We start from the raw sequence: 20,936 nt of genomic DNA, 5'->3' as shown, positions 1-20,936 counted from the left end.
AAAATACTGGGATGTATAAAAAAGGGGATTCACTCCAGAAATAAAGAGATTATTCTCCCACTCTACAAGACTCTGGTCCGGCCACATCTGGAGTATGCTGTCCAGTTCTGGGCACCGGTCCTCAGGAAGGATGTGCTGGAACTGGAGAAAGTCCAGAGAAGGGCAACAAAAATGATTAGGGGAATGGAGGACATCAGCTACGAAGAAAGACTACAAGCACTGAACTTATTCTCTCTGGAGAAGAGACGATTGAGGGGGGATATGATATCAATGTACAAATACTGTACTGGCGACCCGAGCATAAGGAACAAACTATTCAGAGAAAGGGAATACAATAAGACACGTGGCCACTCACTAAAACTAGAGGAAAGGCGGTTTAACCTTAAAGTGCGTAAGGGGTTCTTCACTAAGAGCGGTAAGGATGTGGAATTCTCTTCCACAAGCAGTGGTATCAGCGGGGAGCATTGATAGTTTCAAAAAACTGTTAGATGGACACCTTAAAGACCACAACATACAGGGGTATACAATGTACGGTTAAAAGCAAACACACACACACACATCATAGGTTGAACTGGATGGACTGATGTCTTTTTTTCAACCTCACTAACTATGTAACTATGTAATTTCTGGGGATAAAAAATTAGTGCCAAGCACTGCTTCTAAAGACTTAAGCAGGCCAAGAATAGTAGTGAACAGTATTTCTCCATCCACTCAAGCAAAGATATTGTATTTTGACAGTGGAAATCTCCACTGCCAGAATACACTGATCAATGACTGCAGCCACTGATCACCAAAATATCTTAACATTCCTGTTCAAAAAACGCTGATCTAAAGATCCAACTTCTGCCAAACAGGGGTCCCTGCGTAACCAGCCAAAATTTGACTCATCTATGGCCAGCTAAAAGTGGTTGTAAACCTCAGACATGAAATATGCACAAAGTTTATAACTCTATAGTGTGCTTGTCTCATTCCAGAGCACTAAGTGTCATTTCTGTCTGCTGCCTCCTTCCTCTGCTATCAGCATGAGTCACTTTTCACAAGATTTCCAAGAGCTGAAATTGCACTCTGTAAAGCTCAGTGAGGAGATCTTGGAGAGCTGATTGGAGACCCCCCCCCCTTTTACACAGTACACAGGAACATAGTGGAGGCTGTCACTCTCAGGCTGTGTACTGGAGCTCCCTCCCGGTCACCTTTTTTCTCTTGGTGTCAGGAAAACTTGTCAGAAGTGATAGCAGAGGAAGGAGGCAGCAGACAGAAATGACACTTAGTGCTCTGGGTTGAGACAAGTACACAGTATAGAGCAGTGGTTCTCAACTCCGGTCCTCAGGACCCACTAACAGGCCAGGTTTGCAAGATAAGTGAAGTACATCACAGGTGATATCATTGCTGCTCAGTGATTGCAGTATTCCAGTCTGCATCTCCCCAAGGGAATACTTAAAGAGGAAGTAAACCCTCCTCTGCAACTTGTACCTATAGGTAAGCCTATGATAAGACTTACCTATAGGTACTGTAAACATGCACCGTTTAGGAGATATTTACCTTACATGCAGCCAGTGACGTCACTGGCGCATGCGCTCTGAAGGAATGGCCGCTCGTGCCGTTCCTTCAGAGCCCCGTGCCGTGATCTTCGGTTCCGACGCGCATGCGCGGGAGTGACGTCATTGCGGCTCCAGCCAATCAGATGGCCGGAATGCCCCAAACCTGGAAGTAGGGCGACCGAACATGTCACCCATGAGACAGATGAACGGTCGGCACTGCGGGCCTTTGTTCTAATTTTCGTTCGTATTTTATAATGAGCTAGTATGCGATGCATACTAGCTCATTATGAGTTTGTCTTTCAGGTGTTCGTTTTTAAAAAAAAAAAAAATTCTGAGGTTTACAACCTCTTTAAAATCTGGCCTGTTATGGCACTTTTCCACTGCAAGTACAGGCTAGTACCGGCTCGGCTCTACTCGGCCCTGCTTGGCCCGGTTTGCTTTTCCACTGCTGGTACCGCATGGTATAGTGTCGGAACGGTTCGGTACGGTACGGTATAGGTTTGCTTTTCCACTAAAGTAGTACTAAAGTTAAGTGGGTGGGATAACAACGGGGTGGGTGGGATTCTCTGACCAATCAGTGGCTAGTAGTGACTGCATGCAAAGGATTGTGGAATATGGTACCAGTTTGGTACCTGTTGGAACCGCAATCGAGTAGGTACTGTTTTTTCAGAGCCGTACCGTACCGTACCGTTCGGTTCCATGCAGTGGAAAAGCAAACCTATACCGTACCGTACCGTTCCAACCCGACCCTATACCATGCGGTACCGCAGTGGAAAAGCACAAAAGCGTGCCGAGCTGGTACGGTTCTATGCAGTGGAAAAGCGCCATTAGTGGGTCCTGAGGACTGGAGTTAAGAACTACTGCTATAGAGGGATATGCTTCATTCACTTTTCATGTCTGAGCTTTACAACCACTTTAATATACAAAAATATGCGACACATACTTGAAAAGTTAGCAAGAATCATACTTCTGAACACGACCTGACTGTAAAGTGATTTGTGAGGTGTAGAAGGGGGGGATTATGGGAAATAGGAGGACTAAAAATGTGGTTCTATCTTAGAATGTCTTACATAAGAACTCTCAATATTGTCTTGCAAAAATAGTACTCTTGTTTCTCAATAGTCCTGCCCGATGCAGGTCTGAATCTGGTTTTACAGGACGCTTTCATAACAGAATTTTATTTGATCGATTTATTTATTTGTATTTTTTAATTTTAAAGCAGGAGGGAGGAAAACGTTTGCTTCATTCACAGAAAAACATGGCAAGAAGCAGATTGGGGTGAAGAGAATAGAGTGATGACAACATTAAAAATTATTATAGCAAATCTATTTCTAATCTCTGCTTGTTTTCTTTCTTGTTCTTTCTTTCCATTGCATAGAGCCATACGGCCACGTGTTCAGAGTTTTATTTTTGTGTAGAAAGCATGAACACGACGGGTCTTTCATCCACTGTAACAGAAGGTCGAACGTTTCAATAAGCTATACAGTTAGTACAGCACTTCAGCAATGTGTGACTGACAGTCCACTCTGTCTGATTATGTAACAGAAATGAAATGATAGGAAAGGTTGTCATGTTATTCCACAACCAATTATTTCCTGGCTAGCACAAAAAAAGGAGCAGAAATTGTGATATTTAATTTATTTTTATTTTTTTAGTGCTGCCTTTATCTCCAATCGTTCATAAACAAAAAACTGCCCTATTCAGGAGCCAAGACATACAAATAGCCTGGAACACACTGTTCCATTGACAATAATATAGAAGGCTCAAAAAAAATGTAGGTCTACTTATTTTTAGCAGGAACCTGTAAATCATCACTTGCAAAGCTTGGACGATTATGTAATCGAAATTTAATTGAAAAAAAAAGATTGCGGTGTTATTCCAAGATCAATTATTTTCTGGCTAGCACAAAAAAAAGGAGAGGAAATCGTGACATTCATCAATTATTTATTTTTAAATGCTGCCTTTATCTCCAATAAGAGTGGAAGAAATGACTGCGCTATTCAGAAGCCAACTCGCACAAATACCCAAAACACGCGCGTTCTACTTCCAACAATTACAGAAGGCTCAAAAAAAGTTTAGGTCTTCTTTTAAAGGAAGCTTTTAAAACTCCACTTACAAGCCTTAGGCCCCTTTCACACATACGGTCCGTTTGTCCGTTTTTCATCCATCCGTTGACGGATGAAAAACGGACATCAATGCATCTCTATGTAAAAAGGGATGACAATGGATGATCATCAGTTAACATCCGTTTTCATCCGCTTCCGTCAATGTCCGTTTTTTTTTTTTTTGAACGGATGAATGCCCTATTTTTCAACCGTCAAAAAAACGGATCGGACGAAAAACGGATGACAACGGACGGAAAACCGATGACAACGGACGGAAAACCGATGACAACGGACGGAAAACCGATGACAACGGACGGAAAACCGATGACAACGGACGGAAAACCGATGACAACGGATGGAAAACCGATGACAACGGATGGAAAACAGATGACAACGGATGGAAAACAGATGACAACGGATGGAAAACAGATGACAACGGATGGAAAACAGATGACAACGGATGGAAAACAGATGACAACGGATGGAAAACAGATGACAACGGATGGAAAACAGATGACAACGGATGGAAAACAGATGACAACGGATGGAAAACAGATGACAACGGATGGAAAACAGATGACAACGGATGGAAAACAGATGACAACGGATGGAAAACAGATCACAACGGATGGAAAATAGATCACAACGGATGGAAAACCGATGACAACGGATGGAAAACCGATGACAACGGATGGAAAACAGATGACAACGGATGGAAAACAGATGACAACGGATGGAAAACAGATGACAACGGATGGAAAACAGATGACAACGGATGGAAAATAGATGACAACGGATGGAAAACAGATGACAACGGATGGAAAACAGATGACAACGGATGGAAAACAGATCACAACGGATGGAAAACAGATCACAACGGATGGAAAATAGATCACAACGGATGGAAAATAGATCACAACGGATGGAAAACCGATGACAACGGATGGAAAACAGATGACAACGGATGGAAAACAGATGACAACGGATGGAAAACAGATGACAACGGATGGAAAACAGATGACAACGGATGGAAAATAGATGACAACGGATGGAAAATAGATCACAACGGATGGAAAACCGATGGAAAACAGACGACAATGGATGGAAAACCGATGACAACGGATGGAAAACAGATCACAACGGATGGAAAACAGATCACAACGGATGGAAAACAGATCACAACGGATGGAAAACAGATGACAACGGATGGAAAACAGATGACAACGGATGGAAAACAGATGACAACGGATGGAAAACAGATGACAACGGATGGAAAACCGATGACAACGGATGGAAAACAGATGACAACGGATGGAAAACAGATGACAACGGATGGAAAAGGTGGCAATGTTGGCTTCTTTGTTAATATATACTAAGGAAATTCCCAAATCAGAATCTATGTATCCCGTAGTCTAGTCACAATGGGACAGGGGTTAGGCTCATTCAAAAAATTGAATGGTAAGTGATTTTAATTCTATGGACTTTATCCGTATGCTTCTCCAGTATACATTTTGAGCTCAAGTTGGAGATCACGTGACCTGTAGCTGTCCTGACAAATAGATGACCTTGCCCATTGCACCGGCAGACAAAGAGTGGGGTCAGGCAGCAACCGTCAGACTACAGGTGACCTCTGACCCCTTACATTTTACAAATTTAAGCCTGCAAAACCGCAATAATTTAAAGAGCCTTGCTCTAGTCTAGTCGTAACTGGTCCTAATTAAAAACATAAAATCTCTCATGTTAACATTAACAACCCCCACCCCCCCCCCCCCCCCAGAAATCTACTGGCAGCATATTGTGCCTAGACAACCATTCAAAAAGCCTCTATCCAAAGAGACAGCCATCTGTGTGTTCAAAAACAAGAGTAGAAAGTCAGAGACAGTATGCAACTCCGATTCATCACTTCAAGGAACCTGCTCTTCAACCCCACTCCCTTTTTTGCACGCAGTCAACATGGTGACATTTTCAGGAACAGTTATGGAAAGAATCTAATCTTACCCCATCACTTGTCAAATCGTTCTAATATAAAATGGCACGACCATGTGACCAAAGACCCAACCAGGCATCGTGCTTTAATCCTTCGTACACGAGGCAGAAGACTAATTGCAAACACGGTTGCATAACCAGACACTGATAGGATGACTAATGATTGGGTTTACTGTCTGGTGTATGAGCCGGTTGTCACATCTAAGCATTTTAATCAGTTAGCGGCTGCAGTCCCATGTGCGATTGATCTTGCTGCTGCGCTATTGAAAAGGTCCCCTGCAAATTATTGTTAAAGAGACTGTGGCCTTAAAGTTAGTGAAAGCTGCTGATAAAGTGTAATTTATAGAGTACCTGGGGGCAAATCCGCAGGGTGCTGCTGCGGGGGCCATATACCCCCAGAGTGCTGCGGCGGAGCCATACATCCGCAGGGTGCTGCGGCGGGGGCCATATACCCCCAGGGTGCTGCGGCGGGGGCCATATACCCCCAGGGTGCTGCGGCGGGGGCCATATACCCACAGCGCGGGGGCCATGCATCCGCAGGGTGCTGGGGTGGGGGCCATACATCCGCAGGGTGCTGGGGTGGGGGCCATACATACGCAGGGTGCTGCGGCGGGGGCCATATACCCACAGCGCGGGGGCCATACATCCGCAGGGTGCTGCGGTGGGGGCCATACATACGCAGGGTGCTGCGGTGGGGGCCATACATACGCAGGGTGCTGCGGTGGGGGCCATACATACGCAGGGTGCTGCGGTGGGGGCCATACATCCGCAGGGTGCTGTGGCGGGGGCCATACATCCGCAAGGTGCTGCAGTGGGGGCCATACATCCGCAGGGTGCAGCAGCAGGGGCCATATATACGCAGGGTGCTGCGGTGGGGGCCATACATTCGCAGGGTGCTGCGGTGGGGGCCATACATCCGCAGGGTGCTGCGGTGGGGGCCATACATCCGCAGGGTGCTGCGGTGGGGGCCATATACCCGCAGGATGCTGTGGTGGGGGCCGTATACCCGCAGGGTGCTGTGGTGGGGAATTTAAATTTTAAAAAAATCTGATTTTTTGTTAAAAACAAAAAATTAATGTTTTTTTAGCCACCCTGACAAATACAGATCCACCTGCAATTAAGGGAGCAAAATCCAATATGGCTCTTAGCAACAAACCAATATCGATCAGCACCTATGTAACATTTAAAAAAAAAGTCCATCTTTATTAGGTAAACTTTCTAATTGACATTTCCTGGCCATTCAAACAAACTAGGAATTATAGGGCGGTATTGTATAATCAGATCGATATAGACTTTAATCACTTGTAATGAATGATCAATATACTGTCAGACTTCAAACACAATCAATGTACCACTCAAGAAACCGGCATAAAAGAGCTGCACTTGGATGAATCAAATGCAATGGACATCCCATGCTGCTGCTGACAAACCCCCCCCCCCCAAAACACAAAAACAGATACTGGGTTTTGACTTAAATGGATCTCTTAAGTTCTCAAGTCACAAGGGGAAGTACTCGTATATACACACACATTGAGAAAGTACCTTCCACCCCCCAAGATGCCAAATCCATTTAAATCCTAAAGTGATCAATACACATAAGATCAATGCAGCAAAAGGACTAATAGAGCTAAAAGCAAAGAAAAAACAAAGACGCCAGTGGAAAAAACACAAACTAATAATTCATAAATTCACTAAATAGAATAGTAAAATCGCAGCAGATCACTAATACACCTTATAATATAATGTATGAACAATAACCACTATATGCAGCCCTCCATGTGACATACAGAAATAATTGACGCTCTAAATATAAATCGCAATACTCTCAAGTGCAAAAATAAATGAAAAAAAAAAAAAAAAAAGTGTGCTGAATAATATATATATATATATATAATAATAATCTATCTATCTATCTATCTATCTATCTATCTATCTATCTATATATATATATATATATATATATATATAGAATAATGAATAATAATAACCGCTCGTTGTTGAGCAGTCAGTGTATAATTACATGTTCAGATGCCTTCAAGATAAAAAGTCCCAAAACTATTTTTCAAAACACATCCACAGTAGGGGAGAAGAGACGCCTGAGAGGGGACATGATAGCAATTTACAAATATCTCAATGGGGACCTCAACTTAGAAAAAAAGCTGTTCAGTCGAAGGGATTGTCACAAGGACTCGAGGGCATGCAATGCGATTAGAGGAGAGGCGTTTTAACCTCAGGCAACGTGGGGGGTTCTTTACTGTTAGGGCTACAAGATTGTGGAATTCTCTACCACAAGAGGTGGCTTCTGCAGGAAGTATGGTGGCTTTCAAAAGACTCTTAGACTTACATCTCAAGGATCAGAACATTCAGGGGTATGTGAGATGATTACGGCCACGCACACCTACACAGGTTGAACTGGATGGACTATTGTCTTTATTCAACCTCACCTACTATGTAACTATGGAAGGGAAAACCACTCCAAAGTCCCCACTGTGATTAAAAAACGTTAAATGAATGCACAAAGCACTCACATTTAAAAGATCATGCTAGGCTCAAATACGTCCCAGCATCACCAATATTCTGAAAAAGCCTCTCACATTTCCCAACTTCCTGTATATCCGGGCGTGCATTTCACGCACCAGGAAGTGACATCAAGACTGAGACGAAATGCGTTGGGTGGAGCTATCAACATGAGTCACCTCTGACAAGTTTTCCTGACACTAAAAGGTAACAGGGAGGGATCCCCAGCACACAGCCTGTGATTGACAGCCTTTACATTAGTTCCTCTGGTCTGTGTGAAAGGGAGGGGTTGCTCTCCCCTCCAAACCGCTATATATTATATAATATATAGAGGCGGAGGCGAAACGCCATTGGCACCAGCTGCAGTCAAAGTCAGTGAGCCAATGAGGAGAGAGGGGATGGGGCCGGGCCACGGCTCCATGTCTGAATGGACACCGGCTTGGGTGCCCCCATAGCAAGCTGCTTGCTATGGGGGCACTCAGCAGGAAGGAGGGGCCAGGAGAGCCGAAGAGGAGGAGGAATCCGGGCTGCTCTGTGCAAAACCATTACACAGAGCAGGCAAGTATGACATGTTTAGTATCACTTCAAGGCTAAAGTGGCTTCTTTTGTCATAGAAGCTTCAAGCCAGCAAGTGATCAATAGCTGACATATTGATCACATGATAGGAAAGCACTCGGATTGGTCCCTGATTAGTAATAGGGGCTGACGGTTGAGCTGCGGTTTTACCTAGGGATGCACTGATCCAACTTTTTTGGACCTGATACCTGGCGTTGTGAAATCGCCGATACCGAAACCGATCCGGAGCTACACACAAAGCAAGCGGCTTAAGTACAGAGCAAAGCCGTTGCTTCATGTGTTCGGCTCCTCCATTCACAGGCGGAGGGCATCTGATATCACTCCGCCTGTGAGCCGGGACTATACAGGAAGTAGCGGCTCCCATCCCATACTACTACTGCACCAAGTAAGGGATGGCTGAGCCGTTACTAAGCAAAAACTGGATCGGCGAGTGGATCGGTCAATGTTACCGATCCCCCGATCCAGCTATAATGGCCATATCGGCGCCGATATCCGATCCGAATCGGATTGGTGCATCCCTAGTTTTACCACCCATATCAACCTGTCATGCCGCTTGAAGACATGATCCTTGTACAAGTACTTCTCAGCAAACTTACAAGAACAGATGCAATCTGATTGGCGTAGATGTCCTTTACTTCAAGGCTTAACATAACAGAGGTGGTAGAAGACATGCAGCGGTAAAAATGTTACCAAATGTCTTCTTCAGCAGGCAGTACCGCCACCAAACACAATCCATTGAAATGAATGGGGCCTTGGTGCAACTGCGTGTGGCGCTGTGGGCTTTAGAGGGTTAAAACAGGTGTTAGGGAGGTAACATATCTCCTAGCGGACTGTCAAATGCCCTAAAAAACATTCCACCCCGGATAATAATAAAGAGAGCCTTTGTATCTCTTCATTATTGAGTAGACTGGAGGCCATTCCTAGAACTGACTCCCCTCCGCTAATTAGCCCGGTGAATGTGTGTTGAATAGCAGTCGTGTTGCATAGATGTCAATAGGACTTGTTTTTTTTTTTTGGCGCTTAATCCGTACATGACATTAATTAAATGATGCTTACCCTGTTACATGCTGATCAGAGCGCAAAATCATTGTATAAGTCCAGAGCTTCTGCGGTATGTCACGATGGCTGGTGTTAATAGACTGGCTGGGGGGAGGGGGGGTGTTATGTAATTCAGTAAAACAGCAGCAGATTCTGTGATGATTGAAGTCAATTCATGCTTGTTCTGATTGGACTTTTTTTTTTTTACTCATTTATGTTTTTTTAATAGCAAACTCATTTTCACATTTTAGATGTTGATTTTATTGATACATTTGAGATTATAATAAAGAATTTAATTTATAGGACATTTCTGCTTAGTGTAATAAAAGGTAATAAAAAAGGTGAACGCGCTCATCTAAGGCCAAATGAAATAGCAATGATTACAAACATTGAACTGACTTGGTGGTAAATCATAAAATCCACGTGTGCCGCATGATTGCTTGTAGCCAAGGCACAATACCCAGAAAAGATATGCAGCTAAAAGTAGAACAAAAAATTGGCATCCAAATGGACCAAATAAATGATAAGTCCACCCTAAAACGAAAATCCCTGCATCTATAGATCTCCACATTCTAACACTAAGAAGAAATCAGTATACTTACCTTTTTTTTTTTTTTTTTTTTTTTTTTTTTTTTTAAGCCGATCCGACTCGATCCCACACTGAGCTGTCAGCTGCGGCTTCGCTCTGGAGGCCGGTTCAGAAGACACAGCCGACAGCGGAAATCCCATAGTAACTCTATGGGTGATGTCACTTCCCTTTCATTTCGCAGCCGCTGTCGGCGTTGTCCTCTGCAGAGATTCCGCCTTTGGAGATCGGGTCGGATCAGTTTAAAAAAAAAAAAAAAAGTATGTATACTGATCTCTTCCTTCCTTACAGGGCTAGATAAATTAATGTTAGAACGTGGAGATCTATAGAAGCAGGGATTTTCGTTTTAGGGTGGACTTCTCTTTTAAGCCCTCAAAACGAGATCTCACCAGCATGGTGCTCCATTCTGAGGATATGGTAATGAATGTCCTGCTTTTCTGGGCCACCAACCGACAGCTCCATTTTTATTTTTATGCATAATTAAGATAGAGACATTGGGTGCATTTATCAAAAATTGTCAGTGCTATTCATCCTGCAAAACTACATTCATTCTGCAACGATGTGGGGCAAGACAAATGGTATTAGGCAATTTCATTCTTCTTACAGAATAGATAGATAATTTAGAATTGAGCGAATCAGTAAAATACACTAATATGGCCACTAGATGGCGCTGACAATCATACTAAAAGTATTTATTTCCTATGATCACCAGCTCCATCTAGTATCCATAATGCAGTGATTTTCTCCATTCTGTATGAACGAAAAAAAAAAAAAAAAACAACATTCCACCTGCAGATAAAAAAAGCCTTGTAAAATTAGATTTTGCCCCAAATTTGCACAGAACGAATGCACAAGCAGTTTAACAGGACGAAAAGCTCTGCAAAATTTTATAAATAAAACCCAAAGTTTACAGAACAGGTATACAATCACAATATCAGTGATGCACATGAAGAATTTTTTTTTTTGGCGATACAAAAGCCCTAATAGCATTATCCAGTTTCTCTGCACGCTGTTTATGGGCAGAGTACAGTAGACTGCGGTGCGCAGCATTTTGGTTGTCATGGAGACTGTCTTATTCTCACTACTCAGATCACTTGGGGTAAGGAGATGGTATTGCCATTTAGGAAGCTGCAGAAGAGAATTAGGCAAGTGTGGACATCACGTGGCAACTTCACATCCTAGCCTGCCTAGTCCATGGATTTCAACTTTGTTATCCTGGTAGCCAAAAGTGAACTTCGCCACTCTGCTCTTGCGTGGCTTTCTTCACAGGAGATCTTATCCATGCATAGAGATGCAATGGCACTTGGCAGAGACCCACGGCTTCTCTTCAAATGCACCACTTTCAACAAAGCCCCAGTGCATATGCAGATGCCCCATGGTTCCCAACGACTGGCAAAGACCCGCAGCTTTCTGCACATGTGCAGACTTGTTGCAGGTCCCTACCAGGCACTATGGTGTAGTCAGGAGGTACAGCAGGTCCCCTTTAAGATGCCTCCTCCCCCTAAGAGAAGGTTAGGAGTTTAGGCAGGACCAGGAAGAGAGGTGGGGCAGACTGGAGAGGAATGAGAAGCAACATCTAGCTGCTGTGCTCCTGCTCTGCAACCCTCAGGGGGAAGGGCCGGGTGCCCTGGGGTTCCTGAGAGAGTAGGAGAGCTCCAGTGGGACAGTTCAGGTCTAGAGGAAGACCTCGGGAGTTGGTTTACCCCCTTGGTTTCTCCCCTCCTAAGGCCAAGCAGAGAAGAGTAGCATAGCTACAGGGAGAGTGGGCCATTTGGCATTGGATACAGGCAACCTCCAGCAGCAGGCCCCAAGACCAAATGTTCCTGTGGCGTCTGCTCATGTGTGAGGTCTGCATACTGTATATAATGCGATCCAAAGCTGGATATGGAAGTGAACCAGCCGAGATTCAAACAGTCTATGGCTGGCCTTAGAAAAAGGAAACTGGTAGCTAAAGGCATTTCCAAAAATAACTCTCCTGTGTGTGTGCTACCCAGGGGTAGACCTCTAGGCAAACAATCACATTATTTTAGGTTTAAATAATTTTAATTGAGATTTCACCGGGTAAAACTCAGGATAGCCAGGGCTGAACAGGGGTCGGTTAGAATTCCAGTGATCTCTGAAAATGGAGAAAACTTTTTCCAGAAAGGGCAGAAGTGGGGGGTATTCCCAAAGAATGTGAATTAGGGAACCCTTGTGAGAGCAACCCCCTCCAACATAGATTATCATCTATCTTAAGCCTCGTACACACGCACCGATTGTTGGCCGACCGATCGGCCGTCTTTTGTCCAGTGTTGTTGTGTTGGTTGAAATGTGCTCTAGACTGCACACAAATTTTTTCGGCCAACAAAAACCAACTTCAGAAGTGATGTCATGTGCTGGTTTACTTTCAGTGTGTTTTTTCTTCTCTGAGCATGCCCAGTCTTGCTCATCTGATTTTTGTCGGCCGAAATCTGTACTGACTGAGGAACAATCGGCCGTTCTGTTGTTGGCCAACAAAAATTTTATAGCATGCACACCAGATTTTGTTCGGCCGAAAAGTCGCAGTCGGTTGTCGGAAGCATCATACTAACAAGCCGAAAATCGGCCGATCGCACGTTGGCCGAAAATTTACGGCCAACAATCGGTGCGTGTGTACGAGGCTTTGGAAAACTTGTACATTTGCACTGGGGTGAGGCACCATCTGTGGTGGATCTTTTGTGATAATTCCCAGTAAATAACACATTTGGAAGTTTTAGAATTGTATGGCATTGCACCATTGAGAATCAGAATATATATTTTGTAGATAAACAATTGGATTATTAGACAAAACACACAACTATTATTTATATATATATATATATATATATATATATATATATATATATATATATAACGCACACACAAGCATGATACGAGAAACAAAAAAACACGGACTTACCTAATTCTACAGAAAAACGACTTCACTTGGGTGTACTCATAAAGAGAAGCTGGAAAAACAAATACATTAGCAGTTTCAATAGATTTTATTTGTAAAATATTTAAACACAAAAAGGAAAAAAAAAAAAAAAAAGTTACCCACAATACGATGTTTGATAAAAAATAAATAGAAAAAAACTGGAAAAATCCCCCCCCCCATTCCATAGCTCAGAGTTCAACATTAAACCAAGGATTATGTGTGTACATACAATATATACAAATGTACAGTCTCTATATCCTAAAACAATGCACAGACTGTTGGCGCTACAGAAATCCTGTACAACAATAATGAGAAGATTAGCCAAACAGGCTTTGTGTTTTGGGACAAGCACTTCTATTTTAAAGTGTACCTCCAGTCAAAACTTGGTTTGCTTTGAAAAGTTGAGAGAAAAGTTCTAAACCAATTATCTCGTGAGCTAAAGCACAGAGGACTCAAGTTAGGCCCCAACTGCGCCATTCAACAACGTAAAACTTTACTCGCCACTGAAGCTCTCACATTATCCGCTGAATATCTAGAGAGTGTGCTTACCACAAGGGTGGGCATGGCCTAAAACCTACTAGTGTCCTTGGAAAATGGGGATCTTGCTGCTTTTTTTGTGGTCTGTATCCCCGCAAGGACATTTTCTATTGGCACTTTTCCACTGCAAGTACCGGCTCGGCTCCACTCGGCCCGGCTTGGCTCGGTTTGGTTTTCCACTGCATGGTACCGCATGGTACGGTGTTAGAACGGTTCGGTACAGTTTGCTTTACCACTAATAGTAAGTGGGTGGGATAACAAAGATTCTCTGACCAATCAGTGGCTAGTAGTGACAAACAGTCAAGGCTGCGTGCAAAGGATTGTGGGATATGGTATCGGTACGGCCCTCTTGGAACCACAACCGAGGTGATACTGTTTAAACGAGCCGTACCGTTCGGTTCCATGTAGTGGAAAAGCGCCGCCGTACCGTTCCAACACGGTACCATGCAGTGGAAAAGTGCAAAAGCGAGCCAAACCGTTCGGTTCCATGCAGTGGAAAAGCGCCGCCATGCCGTACCAAACCGTTCCAAAACCGTACCATGCGGTACCATGCAGTGGAAAAGCGGAAAAGCGAGCCAAACCGTTCGGTTCCATGCAGTGGAAAAGCGTCATATACGTCCTGACCCCAGAAACACAACAACCAGAAACATGTGGAAATCTCACCAAAATAAGGGAAATCCCATCTCAGACAGCTGGGAGCACAATAGGTATATCTGCTGAACTTCTGCTCTGGTCGACAACTGTAGAGCTTTGAATTACTCCCCAGTTTCACACCTGGTGACTACAGTCACCAGGACAACTAGTGAGATTAGAGGTCCCCAATGAGGACAACACACTAAAAACCTGACAGGGGTTCTGACCCATCCTTCGTGTATCAAGGACTAGAAAAAAACGTTTTGGCTGGAGTTATACTTTTAGGAAAGACATAGAGTGGCATTTACATTTCAGCCCTGCCTTCTAGCGCAACAAAAAATCTATAAATGAGAGAGAACTAAATAGTTATTGTCGATCACATTTGAGAACTATATAATAAATATATCAATGAGTATATCTCTGTTGTAATGAGAGACCACAGATAATGTAAAAAGGGACTTGGAAAAGGTAAATCCTTTAAATTTTTATTTTGTAAATACAGTAATCAAGTAGCAAGTTTGCCAAGGTCTTCCAGTTCTAGTAGCCATGTGTCCATCTTTGTCTTACCTGTCTCTGCTCCAATATTCCAGGGCAGAAGATGAGACTGGGTGGTGTGTTTGTAGAAGACGCTGACGTCCTGAGGAGCCAGGAGCTCCACGAAGCGCAATGAGTCCAACAGCTTCTTTTTACAATTCAGGATGTAGGCAGCCTGTTCCGAGATGTACACCATCTTCCCAGAGGTCAGCGAGAACACGATCACAAACGTATCCTGGAAAGGATGATGAACAAGAACATTATGAGAATATTCATTCTAGGTTTTCGTCAGAACATCTCAGATGTCAGCAATAAACATGAAGTCTCACCGCAGGAGTGAAGATATTTTAGTAATCAAAAGAACATCCAATAGTTTGACCCCTTCTCCATTGAAGAAGAAGAAGAAAAAAAAAAAAAAAAAGAAGGAAGGAAGGAGGAGGTCAAAAGCATCAAAGTGTCTTTAAACCCCAAAACGGAAAATGTCATCAATTGTGGCTAGCAAGGACTCCTTACATGTGGTGCCTGCATGGGAACCCCAGAAAACATAGGCTTTCCCCTTTTTTAAATGAGAAAAGCCAACAGATATATGGCATCAAGGAAATCATGGCAGAGCCAAGCTGGGTTGGAGAACAAAGTTGGGTTGGAGAGCAAAGTTGGGTTGGAGAGCAAAGTTGGGTTGGAGAACAAAGTTGGGTTGGAGAACAAAGTTGGGTTGGAGAACAAAGTTGGGTTGGAGAACAAAGTTGGGTTGGAGAACAAAGTTGGGTTGCGGTCAGTTCTGAACTTCTGAGAAGTTGCTAGAGATGTCAACAGGCAAAGCAGATACCCAATCAGAATTTCACTTGGCAGAGAGGAAAGACAGCTGCTAGCATCAACTGAGAAGCCTTCATAACCAAAAATTTCTGGTTCGCCCAAACATTGCCCCCATAGTACACTAGAAACCCAAAACTTTGGATGGGATTTGTCTTTACAGGCAACAACACTTTTCCTTCCTTGCTTGACTACGAGGTCCTTAGCATAAAACTCTATGACACATACCGTGTTTTTTGGTGGGTGCTCTGATGTCATCATTTCCAGATCCTCAATCGTATGTACAGTGGTACCCATACGCGCCGTTCCGCTTTCGGTGAGGACCTGGAAAAACGCACTGTTCGCTGGAGAAGAAGAAAATATTACATTATTGTAGACCGTGTAAGTTTTATTACAGGTAAATTATGCCCTCTGGCACTGCAAAGTAAATTATTTTTTTTCTATGCCCTCTCTCCTCTGAGTTTTTAATTGTAAACATTACATTAAGTGCCGGTTCACACTAATACGACTTGTCAGGCCACTTGGTCAGCCTGACAAGTCGCGCACAGTCGCGGTCCATTGAGTAGTACAGGACCCGTTCTAATAGGAGCGACACAAGTCGCTTCGACTTAGAAAAAGGGTCCTGTATTACTTCGGGGCGACCTGGAGCGAATTGCATAGACATTAATTTTATGAAGTCCGTGCAAGACGCGCCGAAGACGTGCTGCACGCGACTTCACAGGTCGCCCCCTAAGTCGGAGCGATGTAGTGTGAACCGAGCCTTAATTGTAATGCTTATCGAAACTTCACTGAAGCCATATGTTATATACAGATACTCATTTGATGGTCCCTAGCACGGATTCCACCATATAAGAGGAGAATTGGGACACACTGGGGTTGATTTACTAAAACTGGAGAATACCTGGTGCAGATCTGCATAGAAACCAATCAGTTTCCAGGTTTTTTTTCATAAAAGCTTAATTGAACAAGCTGAAGTTAGAAGCTGATTGGCTACCCCTTTGCACTCTCTAGTTTGGGTCAGTCAACCCCATAGACTCACTTTTTCCTCAAAAAACAATAACAAATAATCTTTTAGCCTCGGTTCACACTAGGGCGACCTGTGAGACTGACCTGGTCACCTCACAGGTCGCCTCCTATAGGGAAGCTGCGGACCCGTTCTAATAGGAGCGACACAAGTCGCTCCGACCTAGAAAAAGGGTCCGGAGCTTCTTTGGGGCGACCAGGAGGCGACCGCCATAGACTTCAATGTTATGAAGTCCGTGGCGGCTGCTCCGAGGTCGCGGCGCGCTGCTCGCACCGCGATCTCGGAGGTCGCCCCGGGAAGTAGCGTCGCGGTAGTGTGAACCGGCGCTTAGGAGGGCAATCAATTTGCTATTCTCACCTTGCACTTGCCGGACACATTTTAGGGCGTAGTTCAACGCATCCACTGTACTGGGTTTGCTGCGGTTCAGCTTTTCTGAAGGAAGGCGCCGTTTCATTTCCTGCACCATACTCATTAGCTCTTTGTGAGAGCGAGTCCTTTCCATTTGTTCACTTTGGGGTTGAAAGAAAAAAAGTCAGTTTAATTTATTGCTATGCACAACAATTTCCCATTTCTTGCAAAACGATGAAGATATACATCAGTTAATGGAAAAAAAGGGCCCCTTGTCAAATGTGAACTTTCACTTTCCATTGGGAAAATTGGTGACATTCGGACCACCACTGCAAAGGCCGTCTTCCCACAAACCCTGATAAATTAATTTTCAACACTGTGCCCAAAAACAGCCCATGTATGTAGCCACATAATACTGGGGTGCTGTGGAGCTTACGCATGTATTTGCAAACTAAACCCCTGTTTTAACGCATACTATTAGATGGGACAATTTGGTTGGTAAGTCGAGCTGGGAACTTTTGTTAGTCTCATGTGACATGGGTCGCCCTTCCATGTGCTCCTTACTGCGAAGGCCAGTTATAGGTGGGGGCAGTGGCCATTTGTATAGGTGGGGCAGTGGCCATTTGTACTGTTGGATTACTTGTGAGGGGGATGCACTGCACATCTTTGCTGCCATTGTGCTAAAATACTGGGTGTCCAGTGAACCCCTGTGCCTTTAGGGAAGGGTGGGTTCCCCCCCCAAGGCTCACCTGCCCTCTATCTATCCATTATAATGCAGGTACTTCTACTCAAAAATTTGGAGTTAGGACTTCAGATAATACTAGGGTGCTGTTGGGGAGGCTCCGTAGCTTACGCATGTATTTGCAAATGTGTGCAAAACCCCTGTTTTTAAGGCACATTGTTAGACAGGACAATTCGGTTGGTTTGAGACTAGTTGGTAAGTTGAGCTGGGAATTTTCTTTGGGTTTGACATGTGCCGCCCTTTCATGTGCTCCCTGCGAAGGCCAGTTGTAGCTGGGGGCAGTGGCCAATGGTTTGTAATATACCTTATTTATCGGCGCATAACACGCACTTTTTCCTCCTAAAAATGGAGGGCAAAGCACCAGTGCGTATTATACGCTGATATAGTAAAAAAAAAAAAAAAAAGGGGGGGGGAGCGCTGAGAGGAAGAGGAGGGGGGTGGGCCAGGCGGAGCAGAAGGAAGGACGAGTGGCTGCTGTCATAGGAAGTCCTGCCTCCTATGATAGACAGCACAGTGGCCCAATGCCGGGACACGGGACGTGTGACGTCTATCATAGGCGCTGGGACGGCAGATGACAGCGGCGGCTCGTACTCGCTTCTCCTCGCACGGCCCGCCCCCCTCTGCCTCAGAGCTGCCCGGCTTTTTTTAAAAAAGTAATGTAATGCAATGTAATGGCGCTGGCGAGGCTGCATTGGGGACACTGGCGCTGGCGAGGCTGCATTGGGGACACTGGCGCTGGCGAGGCTGCATTGGGGACACTGGCGCTGGCGAGGCTGCATTGGGGACACTGGCGCTGGCGAGGCTGCATTGGGGACACTGGCGCTGGCGAGGCTGCATTGGGGACACTGGCGAGGCTGCATTGGGGACACTGGCGAGGCTGCATTGGGGACACTGGCGCTGGCGAGGCTGCATTGGGGACACTGGCGCTGGCGAGGCTGCATTGGTGGACACTGGCGCTGGCGAGGCTGCATTGGGGGACACTGGCGCTGGCGAGGCTGCATTGGGGACACTGGCGCTGGCGAGGCTGCATTGGGGACACTGGCGCTGGCGAGGCTGCATTGGGGACACTGGCGCTGGCGAGGCTGCATTGGGAACACTGGCGCTGGCGAGGCTGCATTGGTGGACACTGGCGCTGGCGAGGCTGCATTGGTGGACACTGGCACTGGCGAGGCTGCATTGGTGGACACTGGCGCTGGCGAGGCTGCATTTATGGACACTGCGCTGATGAGGCTGCATTCATGGGCACAGGTAAGACTGCATTTGATTTAAAAAAATAGTTCGGAGTTCAATGCTGTTTATTTAAAATTTTTTCCTAAAATTTCCCTCCTAAATGTGAGGTGCGTGTTATACGCCGATAAATACGGTATGTAGCCATAGCACATCAGAAATAAAATTTCCCTGGCCTTTCAAACAAAACGCACCAATGAAAGCATTACCTGTTATTGCTGCTGCCGGTGGACTTGCTGGGTCTCCGGAAAGTACAATTTAAACTCCTGGGTTTGTTGCCAAGGGAATCAGTTCCACTAGACTCATGCCCATTACAGTAATTACCGCTGGAGTCAATACCATTTGAGCCACTGGAGTGCATCTCCATGTCATCATGGTGCTCCTCGGGCGTTTCACAACTAAACGTCTTTCCTGGAGAGCTTTCCTCTTCCGTCCTTGCTGCTGTGGACCAATCCTCACTGGTTTGGATCAAGCCTTCAACCTGTGGCTCTGTGCTCATGATTGCGGTGATGATTTACAAGACAGAAACCAGGCTTAGCATAGCATTAAACACGGGGGGTAGATGGTTGTGTTGGTATGATGATCCTAAGGGCAATTCTCGTTTGTAAATGGGCTTCTGGTTGTTCACAGATCCCAGATGGTGAAGAATGATTCCAAGGAGAAATCCACACTTGTGGCATTTGTGAGCTCCAGCAGCACGCTAACACTCCGATAAATGTTCATAGAATTGTTGCTTACTACCTACAGGAAGAGAAAACAAACAACCGTTAATTTAAAAAGTTCATACAGGCATACCCCATTTTTAGGTATACAATGGGACCAGAGCATGTATGTAAAACGAAAAATGTACATAAAGTGAAGCAATACCTTTTTCACTTCTCAATGTATGTAAATACACTAACTCTATAGGAAATCTTGGTCAGTTGGACATGGCACTGCTCCCAAACCATAAGTAACAAGAACACCAAACTTGGGGAGCACATTAGGGGAACCAGGACTATGACATGGTAGATTACCTAGGCAAGCTGGCCGGACACAAAATAGGATATGTTGTAGTCCTGGGTTCCCTTTTGGTGCTCCCTAAGTTTGGTGTCCCTGTCACTTATGGTTCAGGAGCAGTGCCATGTCAGGCTGACCAAGATTTCCCATAGACGCCAATGTTAGACAGGGAGCAGTGCCTTACCAAGATTTTCCATTGACGCCAATGTTAGACAGGGAGCAGTGCCTTACCAAGATTTTCCATTGACGCCAATGTTAGACAGGGAGCAGTGCCTTACCAAGATTTTCCCATAGACGCCAATGTTAGACAGGGAGCAGTGCCTTACCAAGATTTTCCATTGACGCCAATGTTAGACAGGGAGCAGTGCCTTACCAAGATTTTCCCATAGACGCCAATGTTAGACAGGGAGCAGTGCCTTACCAAGATTTTCCATTGACGCCAATGTTAGACAGGGAGCAGTCCCTTACCAAGATTTTCCATTGACGCCAATGTTAGACAGGGAGCAGTCCCTTGCCAAGATTTTCCATTGACGCCAATGTTAGACAGGGAGCAGTGCCTTACCAAGATTTCCCATAGACGCCAATGTTAGACAGGGAGCAGTCCCTTACCAAGATTTTCCATTGACGCCAATGTTAGACAGGGAGCAGTGCCTTACCAAGATTTTCCATTGACGCCAATGTTAGACAGGGAGCAGTCCCTTACCAAGATTTCCCATAGACGCCAATGTTAGACAGGGAGCAGTCCCTTACCAAGATTTTCCATTGACGCCAATGTTAGACAGGGAGCAGTCCCTTACCAAG

General features: G+C 44.8%; 1 protein-coding gene across 5 annotated transcripts in view; it reads right to left on the bottom strand.

The window, feature by feature from the left end:
* Window positions 1-20,936, bottom strand: part of PER3 (period circadian regulator 3) — a 107,674-nt gene that overhangs the window by 74,198 nt on the left and 12,540 nt on the right. For all 5 annotated transcript variants that reach the window (XM_082273281.1, XM_082273282.1, XM_082273283.1 and 2 more), the window contains exons 2-6: window positions 19,346-19,877; window positions 17,177-17,328; window positions 16,024-16,139; window positions 15,019-15,220; window positions 13,264-13,312 (exon numbers count right to left, since the gene is read on the bottom strand). In XM_082273281.1, coding sequence (XP_082129407.1) covers window positions 13,264-13,312; window positions 15,019-15,220; window positions 16,024-16,139; window positions 17,177-17,328; window positions 19,346-19,635 — 809 coding nt within the window. In that variant the 5' untranslated portion in view covers window positions 19,636-19,877. The remainder of the gene's footprint in view (window positions 1-13,263; window positions 13,313-15,018; window positions 15,221-16,023; window positions 16,140-17,176; window positions 17,329-19,345; window positions 19,878-20,936) is intronic.

Source organism: Pelophylax lessonae, assembly GCF_965119305.1.
Source record: "Pelophylax lessonae genome assembly, chromosome: 12".
NCBI classification, from domain to species: Eukaryota; Metazoa; Chordata; class Amphibia; order Anura; family Ranidae; genus Pelophylax; species Pelophylax lessonae.
This window is presented reverse-complemented; position numbering and strand designations above follow the sequence as displayed.